The sequence below is a fragment of the Mytilus trossulus genome, chromosome 9 (genome assembly GCF_036588685.1).
Source record: "Mytilus trossulus isolate FHL-02 chromosome 9, PNRI_Mtr1.1.1.hap1, whole genome shotgun sequence".
NCBI classification, from domain to species: Eukaryota; Metazoa; Mollusca; class Bivalvia; order Mytilida; family Mytilidae; genus Mytilus; species Mytilus trossulus.
This window is the reverse complement of record NC_086381.1, coordinates 11343834-11366760: the sequence shown is the minus strand read 5'-3', so window position 1 is coordinate 11366760 and position 22927 is coordinate 11343834. Positions and strand designations below refer to the sequence as shown.

Below are 22927 nucleotides of genomic sequence, written 5' to 3'. Positions count from 1 at the left end.
TTTAAATTTTGACTTGCATGAACAAACCCACAGCCTTAATTGATTCGGAAGAGTATCTACGTCTACTTTCTTTCTCGCTTTTAACCCATTGTTTGGCATAATCCTCGACTGAATCCATCAGTATTGTATTAAAACCTTCATGTTTAGTTCGTCTATTATCACTCATGTCATGAACAATAATCCCAGTATATAAATAATCTCATCATAGATACCAGGACTAAATTTTGTTTTTACGCTAGACGCGCGTTTCGTCTACAAAAGACGCACCAGAGACGCTCGAATCCAAAAAAAATAAAAAGGCCAAATAAAGTACGAAGTTGAAGAGCATTGAGGACCAAAATTCCTAAAAGTTTTGCCAAATACAGCTAAGGTAATCTATGCCTGAGGTATTTAAAAAGAAATCAACATTTTGTAAACAGTAAATTTATAAATATAACCATATCAATGACAAATTCACGTCAGCACAACAAGTGCCGACTACTGGGGATACCCTCGGGGCAGTGGCATCGACCTTGTGGTTGTAAATAAACTCATCATAGATACCAGGACTAAATTTTGTATATACGCCAGACGCGCGTTTCGTCTACAAAAGAATAATCAGTAACGCTCGAATCCCAAAAAGTTAAAAAGGCAAAATAAAGTACGAAGTTGAAGAGCATTGAGGGCCAAAATTCCTAAAAGTTTTGCCAAATACAACTAAAGAAATCTATGCCTGAGGTAGAAAAGCCTCAGTATTTAAAAAAAATCAATATTTTGTAAACCGTTAATTTATAAATATAACCATATCAATAATAATTCATGTCAGCACAAAAAGTGCTGACAACTGGGCTTGTGATACCCCCGGAGAAATAAATCTCCACCAGCAGTGGCATCGACCCAGTGGTTGTAAATAAACTCATCATAGATACCAGGACTACAAAAGGACTACAAAAGACTCATCAGTGACGCTCGAATCCAAAAAAGTTAAAAAGGCCAAATACAGTACGAAGTTGAAGGGCATTTACTCATGAGATTTCTAAATCTAATTTTCTCGTGAGATTTATAAGTGTAATTTATTTTGAGATTTGAGGAGACGCTGATTAATAGAAAATAGAAGGACGCTATACATTTATGTTCTAACTAAACTCTTATTCACAAAAATTAGCTGCAGTGTCATTAAAGATCATTGGAAATCAATTGAAAAAAAATCTTTTCTTTTTAAATCCTCAAATATCAATTTTTAACTAACAGAACAGAAAAAAAATTACATTAAACGTAAATCGATTGAATCATATGTATGGTTAAAGTAAAACCTCTTCGATTTCTACTAGATCTGAATGATATTTCAACAGTTTAGATTTGAGTGTTTCTGATGAAAGATAAAACTCATTAAAGCAGCGCAGCGTGACATTTATGAAGTTGTTTTTTTCATTTTTTAGCACTTGGTCAATTCAACCGCAGGAGAGTTTTAAGTCTCTGAGGGTTTCAACCGCTCTGAAGTCAGAGCTTCGTTTCTGACATAAGATATAATAATATTTATTCATTTATTTTATTTTTCGGGGGGGGGGGGGTAAATTTCGTTTAAAAATCAAAAATAACCAAGAAACTTGGGTTCCATCTGCCTTAGGGAAGATGGACTTTATCATTTCTTTTCGTCATACACAACTCCCTGCTAATATGTCTAAGGCCTTTATACATCACTTTCAAATGTTTGGGTTTAAGTGTACCTGATGAATATTAGTGCAGGAAAGTAATCCGTATTCACGAAGTTAATGACGTGTTACGTTTATTAACTGTCGTAGCGAAGAAGTTTTGAAAAAGGCTTATTTTGCTTTTTAAAGAAGTGTATAAATTGGAAATCATTTGTAATGCATGAATTGACATGTGGATTTACAGAAAATGTTAAAAATGCCAAATTATAGTTTATTTAAACTAAGCTCTATAAACATTTTATATGAATCAATTCATATTATTAAATTTATATGGATGAATTTTGTAAAGTATTTTTTGTCATACTATTCATGTTAGAGGACAGAAAAATCACAAATAATACTAAAATCCGAGGAAAATTCAAAGCGAAATATCTTGCATCGTTAAATTCAATTCATCTTATCAAATATATAGATGCATTATGTAAAGTATTTTTTGTCATGCTATTCATAGAAAAGAAATTTCAAAATTAATTCATTAGTCAGACATACAAATCACATATTACATTTGTACTAAACGAAGGTAGATATACACGTTTTATTTTAATAAACCACACAAATTTGAAACAAAATTGATCACATGTGCGTGAATTTAATTAATACAAAATACCTTGCTATGCCAATCTACGATAGCAGATGGCCATTATGTTCGTTGGTTCGTCCGTCAGTCCCGCTACAGGTTAAAGATTTTGGTCAAGGTAGTTTTGGATAAAGTTGAAGAATAATCAACTTGAAACTTAGTAAACATGTTCATTATGATATGATATTTTTTAATTTAAAATGCAAATAAGATTTTTTACCCCATTGTCAAGGTCCACCAAACATTGAAAATGATAGTGCGAGTGGGGCATCCGTGTACTATGGACTCAATCAAGTGCTTCTCCTGCATAATTCGCTATTGGTGGTATTTTTTTTTGTATTAAGTTTATTAAGTTTCTTGTATACAACTAGATATCACTGAAATCGGAATTTTTCTCTATCTTTAAATGAAATACAAATAAAGGGTAATTCTAATACGATAAAGGTTTTGTCCGAAGGTAAGGATAACGAAATTGCTGTCTCCCACAAGGTATACTCATGAAGGCATATTTCAGAAAACTGTTCAATTCTCAAAGATACTCTTGAAAAAGTAACACTTATCTAATCAATAATTCCAAAGTTTAGATTTGATTTTTTCTGTCGAAAGAATTTTCTAGCTCTAGGTCCACTACATGAGGATTGGAAGTCCCTGAAGGTATCAATCGCTCTAAAGTTAGAGATTCTGTTCTGACGTAATTCATAACATCTTTTAATTTTTTATTGACTAAGAAACTACGGTTCCTATTTTCAATGGGGTTCGTGTTGTTTATTCTTTAGTTTACTTTGTTGTGTCATGTGTACTATTGTTTGTCTTTTTGTCCTTTTCATTTTTAGCCATGGCGTTGCCAGTTTATTGTCGATTTATGAGTTTGACTGTCCCTCTGGTATCTTTCGTCCCTCTTCCACCTGCCTCAGGGATAGGTAAAGGCAACAGTAGTATACTACTGTTCACAACTCACCAATCGATTGAGAAAAAAACAAAATCCGGGTTACAAATCAAAACTGAGGGAAACGCATCAAATATAAGAGGAGAACAACGATACAACAGAAACATAACTTTAAATGTAAAACACACAAAAACGAACTCTGATATTAAATGGCCAGTTTCATGACTTGGTACAGGACCTTTTAAGAAAAAAATGTGGGGTGAACCTGATTTTGTGGCATGCCAAACCTCCCACTTTTATGGCCATGTTAAATATAACATTAAAATGACACCATAACATGACAGAACTACAATACAAATAAATGGATAGGAATTTAGCTGATTTTGCTTTTCTTTTCGTCAGTCACAACTCCCTGCTTATATTTATAGTATATCAATACTTACATTAACTGTCGTACAGAAGAGCATTTGAAACAGGTTTCACCTTAATCGAATTTGCCTACTATTTTGCTATAAAAAAGTGTTTGAATTGGAAATCATTAGTTCTGCATGCATTGGCATGAGGATTTAGAGAAAGTGTTAAAAGATGCCAAATTATAGATTACTAGTACTTATTAAACTATGATCTATAGAAAATTTATATGTCTTGTATCATTAAAATCAATTCATCTTATTAAATTGGTACAGATGCATTTTGGAAACTGTTTTTTATGCTGTGTATGGTAGAGTCATACTTGATCATTTCAGAATTTCATTCATTAACCAGACATAAATATAAAAAAATGCATGTGTACTAAATGTAGACAGAAATACACGTTTAACTTAAAACAAACACACAAATGTGAGAGAAGATAGGTCATATGTGCGTGAAATTATTCGGGCTTTTCAACTGGTCAACATACCTCTTTGAATGTTCAATCAAGAGTTTTTTTTCAGTTTAATCCTAAAGCAGTGGTATTTTGTTTTTTAAATACGGATACTTGTATAAAACTAGATATCACTGGAATCGGCATTTTCTCTATTTCAAAATGAAATGCATCTTAAATGTAATTCTAATATAATGATAAAAGTTCTGTCCGAAATGATAAAGAAATTGCCTTCTCCCACAAGTGTGTACTCATAAAGGCATATTTCAAACAATTTTCTCCAAGATTCTTACAGGGTAACTTGAAAAAGTAACACTCCATTCGTTTGCGCTTCAAAATATTTGCTGTAGTTGCCATCAAATGAGTTCTCAATATTTCCAAACAAAAAGGATGGTTTTTAGTCCTGGTATCCATGATGAGTTTATTTACAACCACTGGGTCGATGCCACTGCTGGTGGAGATTTATTTCCCCGGGGGTATCACAAGCCCAGTAGTCAGCACTTGTTGTGTTTACATGAATTGTCATTGATATGGTTATATTTATAAATTTACTGTTTACAAAATATTGAATTTTTTGAAATACTAAGGTTTTTCTACCTCAGGCATAGATTACCTTAGCTGTATTTGGCAAAACGTTTAGGAATTTTGGTTCTCAATGCTCTTCAAATTCGTACTTTATTTGGCCTTTTTAACTTTTTTGGATTCGAGCGTCACTGATGAGTCTTTTGTAGAATAAACGCGCGTCTGGCGTATATACTAAATTTAGTCCTGGTATCTATGATGAGTTAATTTGAGTGTCCCAATAAACCACATTTCTTTATTCTTATTCTTAGTCATTTTGATTACTCAGCAGGTTTTTTATTGAAGCTAAACACGCAAATATTTCTATCAAATACCAATTTTTTTAACTTTTTTTATAGTTTTTTTTTATAGTTTACATATATTCATATAAAACTGTTGATGTGTGTGTGGATGGGACAGCTTTATTTCTGTATTCATCGAATATTAAAGTAGTTTTCTCCATCTTTAGAAATGGCGCTAATTCTTCAAAACTCTCAAACAAATATTTTTCTATCATTTTTTTTGGTGAATAAAATGATTTCTTTATTCTGTGTATCGTTTATTTCTGTAACCGTTATAGCATTGCATTATTCTTTTATATTCCATATTTATTCTTGTGCAAATTTTTACCTTATCATTAGTTTTCGGGCCATTATTCTATAATCTGAAAATCCCATCCAGATCAATGTTTTATACATAATGTATGTTTACTGATGAACGGGAGATAATCTAATACGCACAATACAGATTTCCATTAAAATGACATTACTCGACATAGCCATCTGAACGCATCACGGCCAAGTCAGAAGACAACTTCGAAAAAAGAGGGACTAAAGATACAAGAAGGACATTCAAAGTCATAGATCGAAAATAAACTAACAATGCCATGCTATATAAAAAAATATACAACCAGATAAATGAAACTACGAAAGACACAACAGAGAAAACTACAGACTAAGCAGCACGAACCCCGCTAAAAACTGGGAGTGAATCGCTCTCAGGTGCTCCGGAATGGTAAGCAGATCCAATCTAATTAAAATTAAATCCTTTAATTGTTCCTGTTTTGATAAGAAAGAACTCAAACACGCCCGAACATAATCACAGTGCACTCGACTTTCTATATTCTATGAATTTACTCCCCATCTTTGGGATTTCCCCCTAAATCTGTCACCGAGGCAGAGATACTGACAACTGTTGAGACTTATTTAGGTGCAAAACGCAAATAGCTGAACATATTATAAGCCTGTTATATTAGATTATGGAAAGGTCATATTTTGCAAAATATGACACATTAACAGAACAATTATTCTAACCCTTTATCGCTTAATATTGCGTAGATTTAGCAACTATCACGATTTTGTAACATCTAATTGCTGATCGACCTCTAATATTGAACTGACCAAAACCTTATATAAAAACTTAAATGACTACCGTATATATTTTGTAATTTTTGGCACATGCTCTTAATAAGTGCCTCCAAGATTGTGATTTTTAGACGTAAACCTTGTTTTTAAAGAAATAAACGTATAGCAAGTTGTTTGTTGTATGGGCCAAAAATGTGCGGTGAACCGGCGTTTGAATATAACAAGAGTAGATCTATAAATGATAAGCTTTAAAAATACTTTTTAACATTGTACAAAAATATTCTTTTAAAAAATGAAAAATTATTGGTCGTGTACCCGTTGATGCAGTTTGTTATAATATTGCAATTTCACATGTAGTATATCCGACTGAACTTATAAGACATACATAGTCATTTTATATGATGTGGATATTTTGTTCAGTGTTCGATGAAATGATTAAACTTCAGGTACTAGTTTTTAGTTTGAGTATGAGACTCGAATATCACTACAGCTCTTTTATAACGACATTCTTAATAATCATTTTCTTTTATAAGTTTAACCATATAAGCCTCCATTGAAAATATTTTCAGATGGCGCATACAGGATAGTTTTTCTTATGAACCCTTTTCTATTAGGCAATCCATTACGGGTAATATTTGGCACCATTGTATATTATATGCAATAACAATAAAGTTCTCGAACTCTATCGCGCACCTGGCCTATTCTAAGACAAGCTGATTGGTTCCCATACTTATTAATACGATTGATATCACCAAGAATTTTAATATTGTTTTTATCGTTGAATTGCACTGTTGCTTCATATAAAGCATTACCTGGATTTGTCCAAAAAGTTATACGAAGTCGAGTTTGTTCGGCAATATTCCACAAATAACTGCGGAAAGAAAAGGATCGCTCTTTTTCTGTATCACGCACCATGTCTGAAAAAACTGATCTCGCACTACGAACAGATTGTATTACTACTTTGGCACATTTTGATTTTACTGCTTCTAAAATATCATTGATTTTATCCACAACAGCATGGACTGAATCTACTACACGCTCGTCCTGTATTGGAACATTTTTTGTTTTATAACAGGGACAGTAATGTTCAGAAATATCAGCATCTATGCAACTTCTAGACGATGGAATTTCACGGAACAAGCTTATTCCTCGAGGCAACTTTTTAAAATCTGACAAACTATTTTTCTTTTGAAAATCTCCATGCAGTATATCTTTCAGAGTTTCATACACGTCAAAAGCAGTTGTCATTCTCTCTGTATTTATTTTCAAATTCTTGTGAATGTGGTTAAATCTTGATTTAATGTGATCTGGTAAAACAATGGTAAAAAGAGGTAGTAAATTGGAAATTCGACCAACTTCTGTATTTTGAATTTCACTATATCGAGGTCCATGGTCGCTCATAAATATCATGATGGCATTATCAAGTTTCTTTGATTCCTTCATCCATTTAAAGAATTCTAGGTAATCATTATCAGCCAAGCCTACCATGTTTAGAAAGTCGTGACCGATTTCATTTGTCCAAGCAAATGCAAATTTTCTTTTCAATTCATAATTATCTAAAAAACGCTTAAAATATTGTAATATTAATTGATACTTATAAACATTACCAAAACACATAGGAGAAGTATTACCGAGTGGAATATTATGATGTTGTAAAAACTTAAGGGTATATTCAATAGCCAAACTATTAGATTTAACTTTATCAATTGCCTGAAACAGAGGCTGAATATAATGATGAGACGGTTGTTTTCTAAAGATGTCAACAAAAGTGGCAACCTGTACCCAGTCCTCCGCGTACATATCTATGCAACCTTTCTCGGAAAAATTGTTAAACATATACTGTATGTTGTTTACACCCACTTTATGTTCCTCGCCGTATGCTTTTAATCCAGTAAACAAGGGTAGTAAATTCGGATATGAACCATCACCGACTCGCGTATATCCTTTAAACATATAAGCACTCAAATTATTTCGTAAAAAGTTTAACGTTTTCGGAATTTTGCGTTCTGCTATAAGTCTTGATAGAGAATCAATACCAATGATATATACACTTAGATTCGTTTTAGTTTCTTCTGCCAGTTTACGATTTTTTAAAACATTTTTACTATCAATATTCATATGCAAGTTATTGTATAGTAGTTTTCTATTCGAATCGTAGCATTCTGCATGGACAAAGTCACCATCTAAATAAGCAGGTTGAACATAATCCATTTTAGACGAGAATTTAATTTTTGATTCCGAAACCCGTTGTATATATCGATATTCACATTTTATATCTGAATATCCAGAAACACTTACGGCAGTTTTATTCATTGTAATATATCCTTTGGAATCAACATACAACAAATCTAACCAACCTTCACATGGCAAGACCTGTTGGTCCCAGAAAAACTGGTCCACTGAATGGTCATATATATCATACACTGGAAGAGTGCATGGTTTATTAATATTAGGATTTCGGAAAACATGAAAGACAGGAAGATTATATCGATAATTTAAGTAAACAAACGCAGACATGAAAATGATAAAATATATGAACTTAGTGAAAGTTCTTCGTGTTCTTGCTATCTTTATATAAACATATCGCAACACTTTCTTCACAGAATAAACTCCATATATTAACGATACATTTTTACTTTGTCCTTGTCTTGTCATTCTAAATTCCTGTAAAAGACAAAAAAAAACATGGATCATTATGTTAAAGGGTGATTATAAGTGTGCATATGATTACAAATAATTACTGAACTCAGCGAAAACAAGTTAACAGACGAATCAGTTATACGACAAGATCAGCAACATAGAGCAAATATATAAGATTACACAAAAGCCTTCGCCCACCTTACACACGATTCTTTTATGCACCTAGTTATATCAACAATAACGTCAAAAAAATAAGGCCAACAATGGCTGGGAAAATGCTTCTGGAAGACAGACGGTAGTTTTTTTTTTAGGAATTGCAAGGTACAGGAAAGTAGCGTGGTGGGTTAGAAATTCTTAGAATATGAATAAATTTCCATGGTAGAGTCATGGTATTTGTCGTCATCAAATGTAACACTTTTTGCAGACGCCATTAAATAAGAGAGCGAGGAGATGCAAAATTCCCTAATACAATCTAAAGTATTGAAACAGTCGGATTCAGGCTTCAAGATGGAATTCCAACCACAAAATGTAAACTCATCATAAAAAACATACAGCAGAACCCAGTGAAGCCATTATCATCGAGACCATTTTCTTAAAAAGATTGAATATGAGAAATATAAAGACAACAACACATAAATCATGCGTTAGACAAAACATATTTATAGCATTGCAAAGTTATGATACTCTACAAAATCTTTTATCAAAAAACATCAAAAACAAGTCAAATATTAAATTAAGAGATGAGGAATGATTTCCAGTTATAAAATCAGGTCTAATCAACCAATTTCTATATAAAAAATTGCCAGTACCAAGTCAGAAGTAGATCAGTTGTTATCCATTCGTTTGAAGTGTGTGAGCTTTTAATTTTGTGATTTCATTAAGGACTCTCCGCTTGGAATTTTCCTCGGCGTTCGGTATTTTTGTGATTCTCCTACTTTGCAATGAGACGAATGTCCACCAGAGACCAAATGACTTAGAAGCTAGAATAGGGGTCGCCGTATGGCCTTAAAAAATACCCCTTTAATAGCAGACTAGTTTTTGTACTGTTACGAATCACAGTTTATGACTAAACTCAGTAAAGACCCGTCGAAATTGCATTTAATTGATAAATTCAACAACACTTACCGTTATCTTGATGATATTTTTCGTTAAATAATCAAGAATTTTCTCAATATACTGCTGAAATTTACCCCAAGGAACTTACTTTAAATAAATCAAATGTATTCGGTAATAACTGCCCTTTCCTTGATTTAGATATTCGGTTTTAAAAGGGAAACTACACACTAAAATTTACGACAAAACAGACGATTTTTCGTTCCCTATTGCTAATTTTCCATTTTTAGATGCTGATGTTCCTTTGGCACCATCTTACGGTGTTTATATTTCACAACTTGTTCGCTATGCCCGTGTCTGTTGTGACGTTTTTGATTTTAACGAACGCAACCTATGTATTACTGGTAAATAATTAAACCAGGGATATCGTTACTATAAATTACTTAAAACCTTTACTAAATTTTTCCACAGATATAAAGATTTGGTTTTGAAGTTTGGTTGTAACCGTAGAAAACTTATTTCAAACGGGATAGCACATCCTCATTTTTACGAAAATGTTGTTAACCGTGCCAGGAAATTTAGAAATGATCCATGTAAACTTGTTGCTCCTTTAAAAAAACTTATTCTAAAAGGTTACCTATTCAACACTGTAATAAGATCATTGAATATTGTTTTCATTGGTATAAATATTGATTTTGTTATCAGTAGATTAAAAGTTAACTAAATATTACTAGCATGGTATATACATATACATTTTCATGGATCTACAATCTGTCGATACCTGTAACTTGGCATTGCACAAGGTCATGTTTTTCTATGGCTGTTTATGCCGTCTTTACGCTAAATCCATTGTATGTTGGATGTGTACGGATTGATTGTTTAGTCTTAGAGGCATGATTTTTTTATTAGTTGTTAGTGGCTTTGAACTAACTGTAAGATAACTGCGAGTACTCTCAGATATGTTCATTGTGTTTTTTTGTGTAGGGATGTATAAGTACCCGGCCACGTCCACTTGTATTTTTTGTCTATCTGATGAGTTAAGCCTTTTTCAACTGATTTTTAAAGTTCGTTCTTATGTTGTACTATTATACCAATGTCCCAGGTTAGGGGAGGGTTGGGATCCCGCTAACATGTTTAACCCTGCCACATTATTTATGTATGTGCCTGTCCCAAGTCAGGAGCCTGTAATTCAGTGGTTGTCGTTTGTTTATGTGTGACATATTTGTTTTTCATTTTTTTTTACATAAATAAGACCGTTAGTTTTCTCGTTTGAATTGTTTTACATGGTCTTATCGGGGCCTTTTATAGCTGACTATGCGGCATGGGCTTTACTCATTGTTGAAGGCCGTACAGTGACCTATAGTTGTTAATGTTTGTGTCATTTTGACTAATTCTACAATCACTTAAACTCTTATACAAAATTGGACTTAGATCTCAATATAAGCGGTTCGCTATTTCTGTTTAAAGAAAACAGATATATACCCAAGAATAAAAGGCCCTTATTTTGATCAGGACGGTTGTAGAGTAAATGTAGAAATTAACACGTGACAAAATATTTGTTAGATAAATCTGTACGAACCAAATGATAAGAAAAAAATAAATCATGACTGTCTTTAAAAAAGTAAATGCATGAATCACTGAATATGCCTTGTAATTTCATATGTTAGGATCCGGAGAAAGTATGAACGAAATAATGAATAAGGAAGACAGAAAAAAATAAAGATAAAACAGGAAGATGACCAACATGCCTTTAGTTTAAAAAACATTAATCAAAAGAAAAGACAATAAAGTTTATAGATATATGGACAATATTCCATTCTACAGGACAACACACGTGAAGAGAAGAATAAACCAATGACCTTGAGACAAGCAAGATTGGCTTTCTTCTGATCAGTGAAAAACTTATCGAGAACACAGATTTCAGACCAGCCCTGATCTCCGGGGAAAAACCTTAACTTTCAAAAAACACATTATAGATTATTTTCGACTGCTAAGAAGATCGATTATAATAAACTTGTCTTAAAATGTTTCGAATGAAGTTATAAGATTATATCCTAGTAGGACATTGAAAATAAAGCAAACAAATCTAGCAGCATGTGTTATCTGTAAGTGACAGACATTGACTTACCTTTAGTACTTCATTGAGTGTAGTTATTTCAAGGAGTTATAACAAAAATGTATACACCTTCACAACAGTTTCATATTAATTTTAAAGCATGTCAAATTCTTTAAAATTTAGTGATTGGGTGTAAAATAGATAGAGTAACAGTAATTCTATTGATGTAAAATGTAATTGTATATCTAAATATAAAATAAACAAGACAGATGTGCATTGGCTAATACAAGCAAAGGTAACTTTTTTTTATAATAATATATTTAAAAAAAACTGTTAAAAATACATCTAAATCTGTAAAATTAATCAGTTAACATAGAATTTAAATTTTAACTTGTATGTAGAGGCGTCGATATTTCATGGATGCGTACCTTTCACAAAATTATTATTTTTCACAAAGAAATAACGAAGTCGAAGGTTGGGTATTAAGAAAAAGAAAATACCTGTAGCAGGTCAGGTATATGACAGATGTTATCCATTCGTTTGATGTGTTTTGAGCTGTTGATTTTGCCATTTGATTTTATAGACTTACCGTTTTCGTCGGACCACGGTATTTTTCAATAATATACACATTAACCGAAGATACATACAATACAATACTAGCATGACAAAATGTACAGTTGAAGTAAATCCACAATTTCTATTGAATAGCATAACTGAGATGCAGTGTGCAAACTTTTTCATATTACGTGGTAATTTTTTTTTTTGGTCAATCCCTTGATCAATTTCAAATAAGGAAAACCTATAAAAATTTTAAGTTAAATATATTTGAATAGCATACAAAATTATAAGCCTGTTATCTTTGATTCCCCGACCCCAAAGAAACAGTAAAAAAGAAGTACGATGTCTATGTGCATATTACCACAGTAACTATGTTCTATTGTAAGCCTATGCGTCTATGTTGGTTAGCCACCTTTATCACCATACTTGCTTTTCCTCGTGTATGATTGTGGCTCAGTATGGTTCAAATTAGGCAAGTAGTCAGTTAAAGGGGAGTTGATATCGGTAAACGTTAGTGGACGATATCCGTTCGTTATCCGCCCACTGATGGCAAAATTATCTCAAACAGTGACCCTTTTGATCAGGTGTGCTAAAATATATATGCTACATGTTCCCCTCTTCAATCAAAGGACCTTTCGTTTAAACATACTTACGTTTAAGTCAAAGCGTCTTTTTGTTTGTAATGTTTGTACAGCCTACATATCCTGAAAGACAAAATAAAGTTGTGGGATTATCCCGTGACAAACGGAAATATACAGTTAACAGTTTTTTACATAGCAATTATAAAAAAATCTTAAAGGTAACAGGAAATGAGTATTCAACATTATACGATTGCTATGTATTTGTGCATTGACGTCCCGTATTTCTTTTTCAAATCTAACTAGTCTCATAATTTAAATACTTGTAAAAATGTACTTGCATTTCATTTATCTGACCTATATAATATAATGTAAAGAAAAACGTATTTGGACTTTCAAGTTGTCGACTTTAATTTAAGACGCATAAATTATAAACGGCTCAGTTGCAGATCCAAAAATTTTCAAAAGGAGGGCCACTGACTGCCAGGTCATAGAGGTCCCGCTCCAGTCATGCTTCGGCGATTGCCTAAATAATCAACAATTTTTTTTCCCGAGGCCGATGCCACCTGTGCTTCCCTAAATCTGCCTTTGGTCTTACATATAGAACAGAAATACATGTATACTATTTTATTAAAATATCAAGAGATATACAGGATGAATCGGATGTAATGGAAAATTATATTGCATACTAGTATGTGTAAGCGTTTGTAAGCACCACTTCTTTGTGAACTATGTCAAATAGATTGATTCAAGTACTAAATCAAACGTTCACCGACATACATAAACTTATAACTGTGTCGTCTGAAGGGGTCCACAGTAGGCACTTCGATGAATTTTAGGAAAAAAAGCTTTTAAATGACCGAAGGTTCGAATCTAAAGCCAAATTTTGAAAATATATTTTTTTATTCTCCCGTGTTTTGACTTGTTTTTTTTGTACAGTAAACATTAACATGGTGGAGTGTGGTATAATTTTTTGTTAAGACATCAAAAACTTTGTCTGACCTTCCATGGATTTCGAAACAGACCAAATATAAACCCAAATAATTCAGTCGTTCTGTTCGCTGATCTGCTATAACTTCATTAACATCATGGCTTAGCATGTAGGAGAGATCGATTAAAGGGAGGCACTGAATTATTTGGGTTAATCAAATATGTTGAATATCTAAATAACTTTGTTTTTGAATTTTAGATAACATTCTTGTGTTAAAAATTTAAAACCTCAAATGACATTATCAATTCGTCAAGCAATTTACAAAACTTTGACGAATGCTTCTTCCTCATTGCTGAGTAAAACAACATGATAGATTTTTCTGTTTCTGTTCTAAATTTTACTGAAAAATGAACATAGTGAGTCAAATGGCAGTCAACAATATTTACTCGCAGTCGGCGATTTATAGTCTGCCGCCCCTGTAGTTTTTCGTAATAAAAGGGAGCGGCGGATATAAAAATTGTACGAAATTAAGATTTTCTGCTCAGGAAATAAAAAAGGTATGATTTTCCTTTTGCCTTGTGGGACATTGAGATTTGTCCAGCTTGAAAAATCACATCTCCCTCAGATGATGCTCTCAGAAAATATGATTTTCTTGCATGGGTGAACAAATGTTTATATCTCCCCCGTCACAGGAAATAAATGTATAATAATCATTAAAAAGTAAAATCACAAAAAAAAACCCTGAACTTCGAGGAAAATTCAAAAAGGAAAGTCCAAAATCAAATGGCAATATTTAAAGGTCAAGCATATCGAACTAATGCATGGATAACAACTGTTATATTCCTGGTTTGGAGCAGGCATTTTGTTATGTAGTAAATGGTGAATTAAGATAAAACCTGAATTAATTTATAGAGTAAAAAATAGTAAAACTTGATACCGAATGAAAATAAATTGCTTTGTTCGCACCAGTGGGCGTATGGCAATTGCGCCGATTTTTAAAATTTTCAGTCTTTCATTTGCGCTGATTTAATTTTCATTTGTGCAGATTTTATATTTGCTCCTAATTGCATTTATAGTTAGACATAGGTGAGTATATACTGGCCATGCCCATTGGAAGGTCAGTGCTAATGATCGCGAGCAAGGTATACTGATTTTTTTCTGCACACTCCAATCTTGAATGTCTTTGCAATGATATATCTGCAATATTAATAAATGGAAGTTAATAGTACGGATTTTCATCTAAAAGGCGGACAAGTTTGTTGTATAAAGCTATCGGATAACGGTCTTTCAGCAGCTTAACTCAAGGAAATAGACAATTAATGTACTTGTCTTCTACAGGAACTGAAAACCAAAAAGGATCGTATTCAGTAATTAACACTCGTCTACACAATTTGGTATTTTTAGGCTAAACTCAAAAACTTCCAAAACATTTAACAAGAGTGCACACGCTAAAATGTCTCGCCTTCTTTACTAATTATTGATATTATGTTGATAGACCTAAATATAAAGCTTTATTACAACCGTCACATAAACTCGACATTAACCAAGAAAACTAAACATTGATCAATGAATCATGAAAATAAGTTAAGGTCAAATGAACCATGCCAGACAGACATGTAAAAACGTCACGCACGCTGTTCCTACAACCCCTATGATTTAAAACAGAATCTTCGAAATTTCCTCCGCAAAACAAAATAAAATGTTAACAAACACTAACCACTATAAAAACTAATTCAGTATATGTTTTCCTTTATGTTCTTATAGCTCTTGGTCATATACTAAGTAATATCTAGTATATTTGAGGATTGAAACAACAATGCTATATGAAAAAACCGGATGTCCAACGTTACATTTATGAACAACTGTTTTATCTCTTATGTATAGTGATCCTATTTCTTATTCTCTGATCTTCCCGAAACTTGACAGAAGCAACGAAGTGTGTCAGTTCTTTGTTAAATTAAAGCCGTTCTTTTGTCGAATTTCGTTTGACTCGGTGGCTGCATATTAAGCTGGAATATGAAAAATGTCCAATGACGTTTTTCGTTGACTTAACGGCTAAAAGGTAGTTTTATAAGTAGACATAGCTAAAAACGTCTAAAAAATGTGAGATAATTATAACATCTACCGAAAGAACAAACATTTGCCTCAGTTTTCGTGAGTTCAAAAATTGTAGATTCTATAAAACCATCTCTACACAGTCGTTTTTCAAGCGGTAGCCATTTTGTCCAAGTTGATATTTAATTTGTCCAAGCAATTAATGCGGGTTTTTTACTTGATATTTCAATAAGTAATTCATAATTTACCAAAACAAAAGTTAGATACACGAAAAGAACATAAAGACTAGATTCTTTTTTTATTAACTGCATGTTTGAGTTTTACAGGAATAAAATGCTACGAAACATTACAAAACGGTAGCCATTTTGTCCAAACGTCGAAAAACGTCGAAAAATCCAAAACAAACGCTTTTTCCGACGTTACATGTCCAAAATTTGATCCATTGTATATTCCTGATACTTGAAACGAATCGGGTGGTGTAATTTAAATTAAAAAAAAATCACGGTGCATATTGTGCATGAAACGGAGACAACTGAAAGACTTATCGGAAACAGCAACAAAAACAGTTTCATTGAATTAACGCAACCCCGTATCATACGGACGATTCAGGAGAAGATAAGTACATTTTAAAGCAAGCAACTTCAAATGACTGGGAAAATATTTTTTAAAGATCGGGTTATAATAAAAAAAATTAATGGTTGTATTTCGAAAAGTTATGTGCCAAGCAAATTTTTAATACAATTCAATTCAAATGAATCAAGGGTAAATATGTTTTTATTTACTTGCAGAGTGTCGGATATATTTGTATTAGGGTTGAATCAAGATATGAAAAATTTACAATAAGAGATGATAGTATGCACCATGCAATTTTAGCAGCCTGTGCTTAAAGTTTTATAATAATTCATTTATTGAGAACCATATACTAATTCTGTCCCTTTTTCCTTCCTTCAAGTTATTACTTACGACAATACAACATTTTAAGTCGAATTAAGGGTAAAAATTATTTAATCGATTTCCACAACTTGAGATAAATAAACATGATAAATTCATGGTAAATATACATCACAAAATTAATAGAGACAGATTTAGAATCAACCAACTACATAAAAAAAGCAAATGAAACTTGCAAATTGAATAAATGAACGTCAAAAGTTTCAAAAAACTCTCTTTGACGTCGTGGTGGTGTAACGTCGTGTTGTAGGAACATCGTGCTCAACGTTAAAGCTAACAATTTTTCAATACAACAAATATAGTTGACTTACCGTATTGCTTATAAATTAAGAAAAGCAGACCAAAACACAAACACTTAACACTCAGCAATGGACCGTGAAAATAAGGTCAAGGTCAAATAAAACCTGCGTAACAGACATATAGATCATAAAATATTTCCATACACCAAATATAGTTGACCTAATGCATAAAGTATTAGAAAAATAGACCAAAACTCAAAAACTTAATTTTGACCACTGAACCATGAAAATGAGGTCAAGGTCAGATGACACCTGTCAGCTAGACATGTACACATTACAATCATTCCATACACCAAATACAGTAGAGCTATTACATATAGAATAAGAAAAACAGACCAAAATACAAAAACTTAACTATAACCACTGAACCATGAAAATGAGGTCAAGGCCAGATGACACCTGCCAGTTGGACATGTACACCTTACAGTCCTTCCCTACACAAAATATACTAGACCTATTGCTTATAGTGTCTGAGATATGGACTTGACCACCAAAACTTAACCTTGTTCACTGATCCATGAATTGAGGTCGAGGTCAAGTGATAACTGTTTGACGGGCATGAGGACCTTGCAAGGTACACACATACCAAATATTGCTATCCAATTACTTATAATAAGAGAGAATTTAACATTACAAAAAATCCTAACTTTTTTTTCAAGTAGTCACTGAACCATGAAAATGTGGTCAAAGACATTGGACATGTGACTGACGGAAAGTTCGTAACATGAGGCATCTATATGCAAAGTAGGAAGCATCCAGGTCTTCTACCTTCTAAAATATAAAGCTTTTAAGAAGTTAGCTAACACTGCCGCCGCCGCCGCCGGATCACTATCCCTAAGTCGAGCTTTCTGCAACAAAAGTTGCAGGCTCCACAACAACGAAAAAAAAAATCAATTAAAATATTGGTGGTTGCATGGTGTGGTTTGTTAAACTGTTAAATAAATATTTTTGGTGTTATCCCTTTTTTATATATATTTAATTCAATATCTTTAAAATAAAATGTCATTGCAATTTGTAATTTTTCTTGACTGATATGTCCACTCGAACGCTTGTTTCAGTAATATTTCCTTGTTACGCATAATTTTAAACAAACTGTTATTTCGAAACTTTAATAACTCTAAGTAAAGATTGTTTTCAGACATTACTCTACCTGCATGATAAAAGGATTTGTATATCTTAAAATGTCAATATTTGTAGTAATAAAACATTTCACATTTCAATATATTGATTAGTAAGAGATATATTAACTAAATGACTGGGGAAAAAATCGATGAAATAAAGATAAAATGAAATTGAAAGAATTTATTTGTAAGGAGACATATATATGAAAGGAGCCCGTGTTGCTCTCCAGTTATGTATGCATAATATTAGCTCATTCTGAGTTGTCAATATATTGTATAAAAGTTCTTCGATTGATAGTCAGCGGAGAAACGTTTAGGTAAATACACCATCATGAGTGATGTCTCAGAACAATTTTGTTTCAATTACATTATTAGTTGCTTCATAAGACGATAAATTTAGTGAAGTACCAGGAAATCCCCCAAAATGAGCTTCCAAGTACAGGTACTGTTATACTCTCCCAGGCTATGCTTGTGGTGCAGTCATCTGAATATAATGTATGTAAAATATCATCAAATATACCAAACTTATAATAAAACGCCCTAACGCTAGTATACATAAAACTCATCAGTGGTGCTCCTATTAAAACAGTTGCAAAGCCGCATCAAATATCATTGGCGGATCCGAGGGGGACTGGGGGCCAGCACCCCCCCCCCCCCCCCGTTTGTGTGAAAAATTAGCTTTATTATATATATAGGGAATCACTGAACCATGACTGGAACGCCCCCCCCCCCCCCCACACTCCTTTTATGAAAAGTTCTGGGTCCGCCACTGAATATTACGTAGTTAAAGATTTAGTAATAAAAAATTTAGAAAAGCGTTCCAAATTCGGATAAGGCAATCTTAACCTGTGATTTTAAACCCATTTCACAAAGATTATTTAATCACATTTGATCATACTTTAATATGTTTCATGGTAAGTTTTATATACCGAGTAAAGTTAGTTATATACTTGTGGGAGTGCTTTAAGGATCATGATACTTGAGTGTTCCTTGGCAAATTGCATTAGATTACAAACACATTTAATGTACATTAATTTTATATAACTTAGTATACTAAAGGAAGTAAAATATAATACTCCCATGGTAAAGTATACTTCTTAATATGACTTTACCTGATTTATAATAAAGGTTGTATATTAAACTATACCGATTCCTTTTGTTTATTTTACTACTCAAGTTCTGCTATGTTTCAGTTATAAAAAGACTTACTGATGTTACATCAACGATCCTACATTGGTTCAGTGTCCCTCCATTTTTAAGTTGCAGCGACTGCAATACTGTTTATAATAATCTCTTTCATATGTTTTAATTTCATAAAAAAGGAAGTGAATTGGGTCTCCATTGGGGTACTGTTTTCTTTTAATTTTGAGAGCATTTTCTCTTTATTATAAATTTGCCTGTTATTCTCTATTCTTTATATTGTAGCACCCTATTATTCTCTATACTTAATTTTTGGGGCATATTTTCTTCTCTTCTTATTTGTTTTCTGTACAATTTGCCCATTATATCTATCAGGTAAACCTCAACCACACCCTATATTATTCGAAATAAACTGTTTCACTTTGTGTATTATATATAATATTTGTAACAGCTGTTATTGTTTTTATAAACCTTAAATCCTTAGATATATTAGATAAATTCAGATAGAAAAAGAAAAATAACCTGACTATATACTGTATATTGAAGTACTTTTATAGATTTGCCTTCATCAGGATTGCTCACAGATTTAAGAAAACAGACAAGATTGTATAAGTATCGAAACATACAAATAGCTATATAACCAAAATATGCAGAATACGGATAAAGGAAGTTACAGGAAATATTTGACTGTACAACATATTACAATACTGATTTTTACTTTACATCTTCTTCGTCTATTTCTGGTCACTGATATAACTATACTTTTATTGTGTAGCAAGGCTATATATAAAAAATGTTTGAAACATATTTTGTCACACATTGATTTGCAATATGATAAAACATTGAACGTTTTTTGTCACGTTCTGAAGGAATTATTATGTTGCTATGCATTACTAACGATTGCTTTCTATATTTTTGTAATTACTTCTTTTTTTTTTTTTAGATAATATCTGTTTTTGTGAATATCCTATATTGATTAGTGATAAATGAATATATTTATATACCTATGAAAGGATAAATTAACACAAATTCAATAATTTCTTATTAAAAGGTTAATGTTCTTAATCATTATGATATATTGACATAGTGTCTCAACTTGAATATAGAATAAGTGATCGCTTTGTACCAAATATTGCGTTAGGGTTCTCAGTAAAAAGTTTTGTTAAATTTTCAACCTTATCTCATTATTGGCTTGTGATGCTAGAGTTTTATAATGTGGATATATATGGAAAAAAATAAATATTTGTTCTTACCTTGGAAAGAGGCATACACATGTGACTTTTATAATATGTGTGTGAAAATTGATAACCCAGTTTACTTGGATTACTGAACGATTTCTGTTGTAAATATCTTTATCTCATTGGCGGATTTTACAATCGCATTAGTTTATTATAGGAAAGCGTGTATGGACCTAGAGTAATTGCTGTAAGGGTTAACGAGGAGATTATTGGTCTAAATATAATGTAGCGTTATCATTTAGGATAATATCGTGTTAATTAAAAAGCAAATATCGTGATATTCATTCGATTATTATATCCTATAGTATGTAATGTAACGCGGATGTAACTTAATGTTTGTTCATTAAGGTCCATGATATAAGCATTTAAATATACAATTCCTTGATATATGGTGTCATATGTATATATATTTTTTTATTTCCCCGGAGTGCTAGTACAGTAACGTCAATATAATACTTCGATATTGACCTTTAAGAATAATTGTCTCCTTAAAATCGCAATTTCTTGAATTTCAAAAGATTTATATATCTTTTCATGTGTTAAAAAAATTACCAGCAAGTCAATGACGGACGCCCCCCCCCCCCCCAACAAAAAAAAAAAAAAAAACGCAAATGAAAACCCATCTCACTTAGCCCCCCCCTCCACCTAACCCCCATCCCATAAAAAAATCCCCAATGAGGACATGGTAAATCGGAAACAAATTTTGTTGTTAGTAAAGATATGTATATTCTAACGTTATTGTCAATAGGATACGAATGATTTCAGTATAGTTTGTGATGTTCTTCGATGCAAAATTACACAAAAACATGTACACCTTGTAATTTGGTATGAAATGCATTTAACGGCAACATGTGCCGCTAAATATATTGTTTTTGTTTTGTATATCGATATTGTATATATACGGTACTCTTTAATATTAAATTTCTAGTATATAGGACTTGACATTAAGTATAGTTTACAATAATATTCACAAGGGGGACAAATTCAGGAGAAATTCGCTCTAACCTTTCGGGGTTCAGTTAAATTAAAAAAAACATCAACGAATGAATGATACTATCCACAGAATTGAGGTTTCATGGATTTAACGAAGTACACAGACATAAACGTACAAACGAAGCACACAGACGTACACGTACAAACAAAGCACACAGACATAAACGTACAAACGAAGTACATGCACATGCAGACGTGAACACGTACAAACGAAGCACACGGACGAACACGAAGAAACTGTTCAAAGAAAACAATATATGGAGGGAAAAGGTAACAGAGAATGCATGTTCACTGAAAGTCAATGACGTATTTAGGATTTAAGAGGGGTTGAAGAAACTACCAGTTAATAGCTGAACCAGCAAAAGGAGAGGCAGATTTGCAACTATGTCAAAAATTCTAAAAATGCGCTATAACATTTTCTGTTATAAATGAATTGTTAGCATAGTACAAAATCACCCATTAATTTAGACAAAAACAACTCCATATATATACGTACTCTCGCTCATGACAAATTTAAGATGTTGTAAAAACAGGATATTAAAATTGGGTTTAAGTAGCTACAATGCAGGGGTTAAACAATGCATCTGGGTCATACCATATTTATACACAACTTGAAACATTGGAGTATTGAATAATAGTAAATGCTTGAAATAAAGATTATGTTGTCGTCCTACCTTGACATTTTACGATTCTTGCACACCATTTCTTTCCGCTGTAGATAATGTGTTATGACTGCTTGGTTATATGTTGTCATGGTAGCAATACTTCGAATGATATCAAATTTGGTTTGAAAATATTGAATGTATATATGATTATATGCATATATTTATTAAAGATTTGAATAATTACTTGAATAATTAGAGAAATATCGTATGGAATGAAATCGACCCCAGGGGAAAACTTTAAATGAGGTCTGACATCATGGAACGGTTTCATCGTGATTTGCATGTCAATTTTGCATAGGGCCATGCAAACCTTCTCTGAATCGTTCGTATCTTCGATTAGATAGTACGATAAAGACGGACGGTATTTGAACTATTGGTAAGAGGGTGTTCTTCTGGGAAGAGAAACAACAAACGTTCCTATATTTCAAGAGAATTCAGAGGCGGATCCAGCCATTTCAAAGATTGTGGGGGAAGTCCCAACCCAGGACAAACGGGGGTTCCAACTATATGTCCCCATTCAAATTCATTGATCATAACAAAAGGGGGGAACCCTCCCCCTGGACCCATCACTGGAATTAAAATGAATATGGAGCACACTCATCAAAGGCTCTATTCAATAACCTGAAGAAAGCTTCCCCAGTGTTCGGAGGGTTCAATAAATCAAACAGTAAACCAATGAACCAGTCGTTTTAGTTAATAAGAGAC

At 32.5% G+C, this 22927-nt stretch overlaps 1 protein-coding gene across 3 annotated transcripts; it reads right to left on the bottom strand.

Moving 5' to 3' along the window:
• Window positions 1-5901: 5901 nt before the first annotated feature.
• LOC134685102 (uncharacterized) lies at window positions 5902-22326 on the bottom strand. Of its 3 annotated transcripts, none has more exons than XM_063544537.1 (3): window positions 22232-22326; window positions 12905-12955; window positions 5902-8608 (listed from the first exon to the last, which is right to left on the bottom strand). In XM_063544537.1, exon 3 carries the CDS (start codon window positions 8597-8599, stop codon window positions 6596-6598), a length of 2004 nt encoding a protein of 667 aa, XP_063400607.1. In that variant the 5' UTR covers window positions 8600-8608; window positions 12905-12955; window positions 22232-22326; the 3' UTR covers window positions 5902-6595. The 3 variants fall into 3 exon arrangements, with proteins under 3 accessions (XP_063400607.1, XP_063400608.1, XP_063400606.1); XM_063544538.1 differs by lacking the exon at window positions 22232-22326 and adding an exon at window positions 19396-19456; XM_063544536.1 differs by lacking the exon at window positions 22232-22326 and adding an exon at window positions 20580-20697 and having other exon boundaries at window positions 5903-8608.
• Between the last annotated feature and the right edge of the window lie 601 nt (window positions 22327-22927).

Excerpts from the sequence above, each read along its gene's own strand:
- LOC134685102 (XM_063544537.1), bottom strand. The coding sequence starts at position 8,599 with ATGACAAGACAAGGACAAAGTAAAAATGTATCGTTAATATATGGAGTT.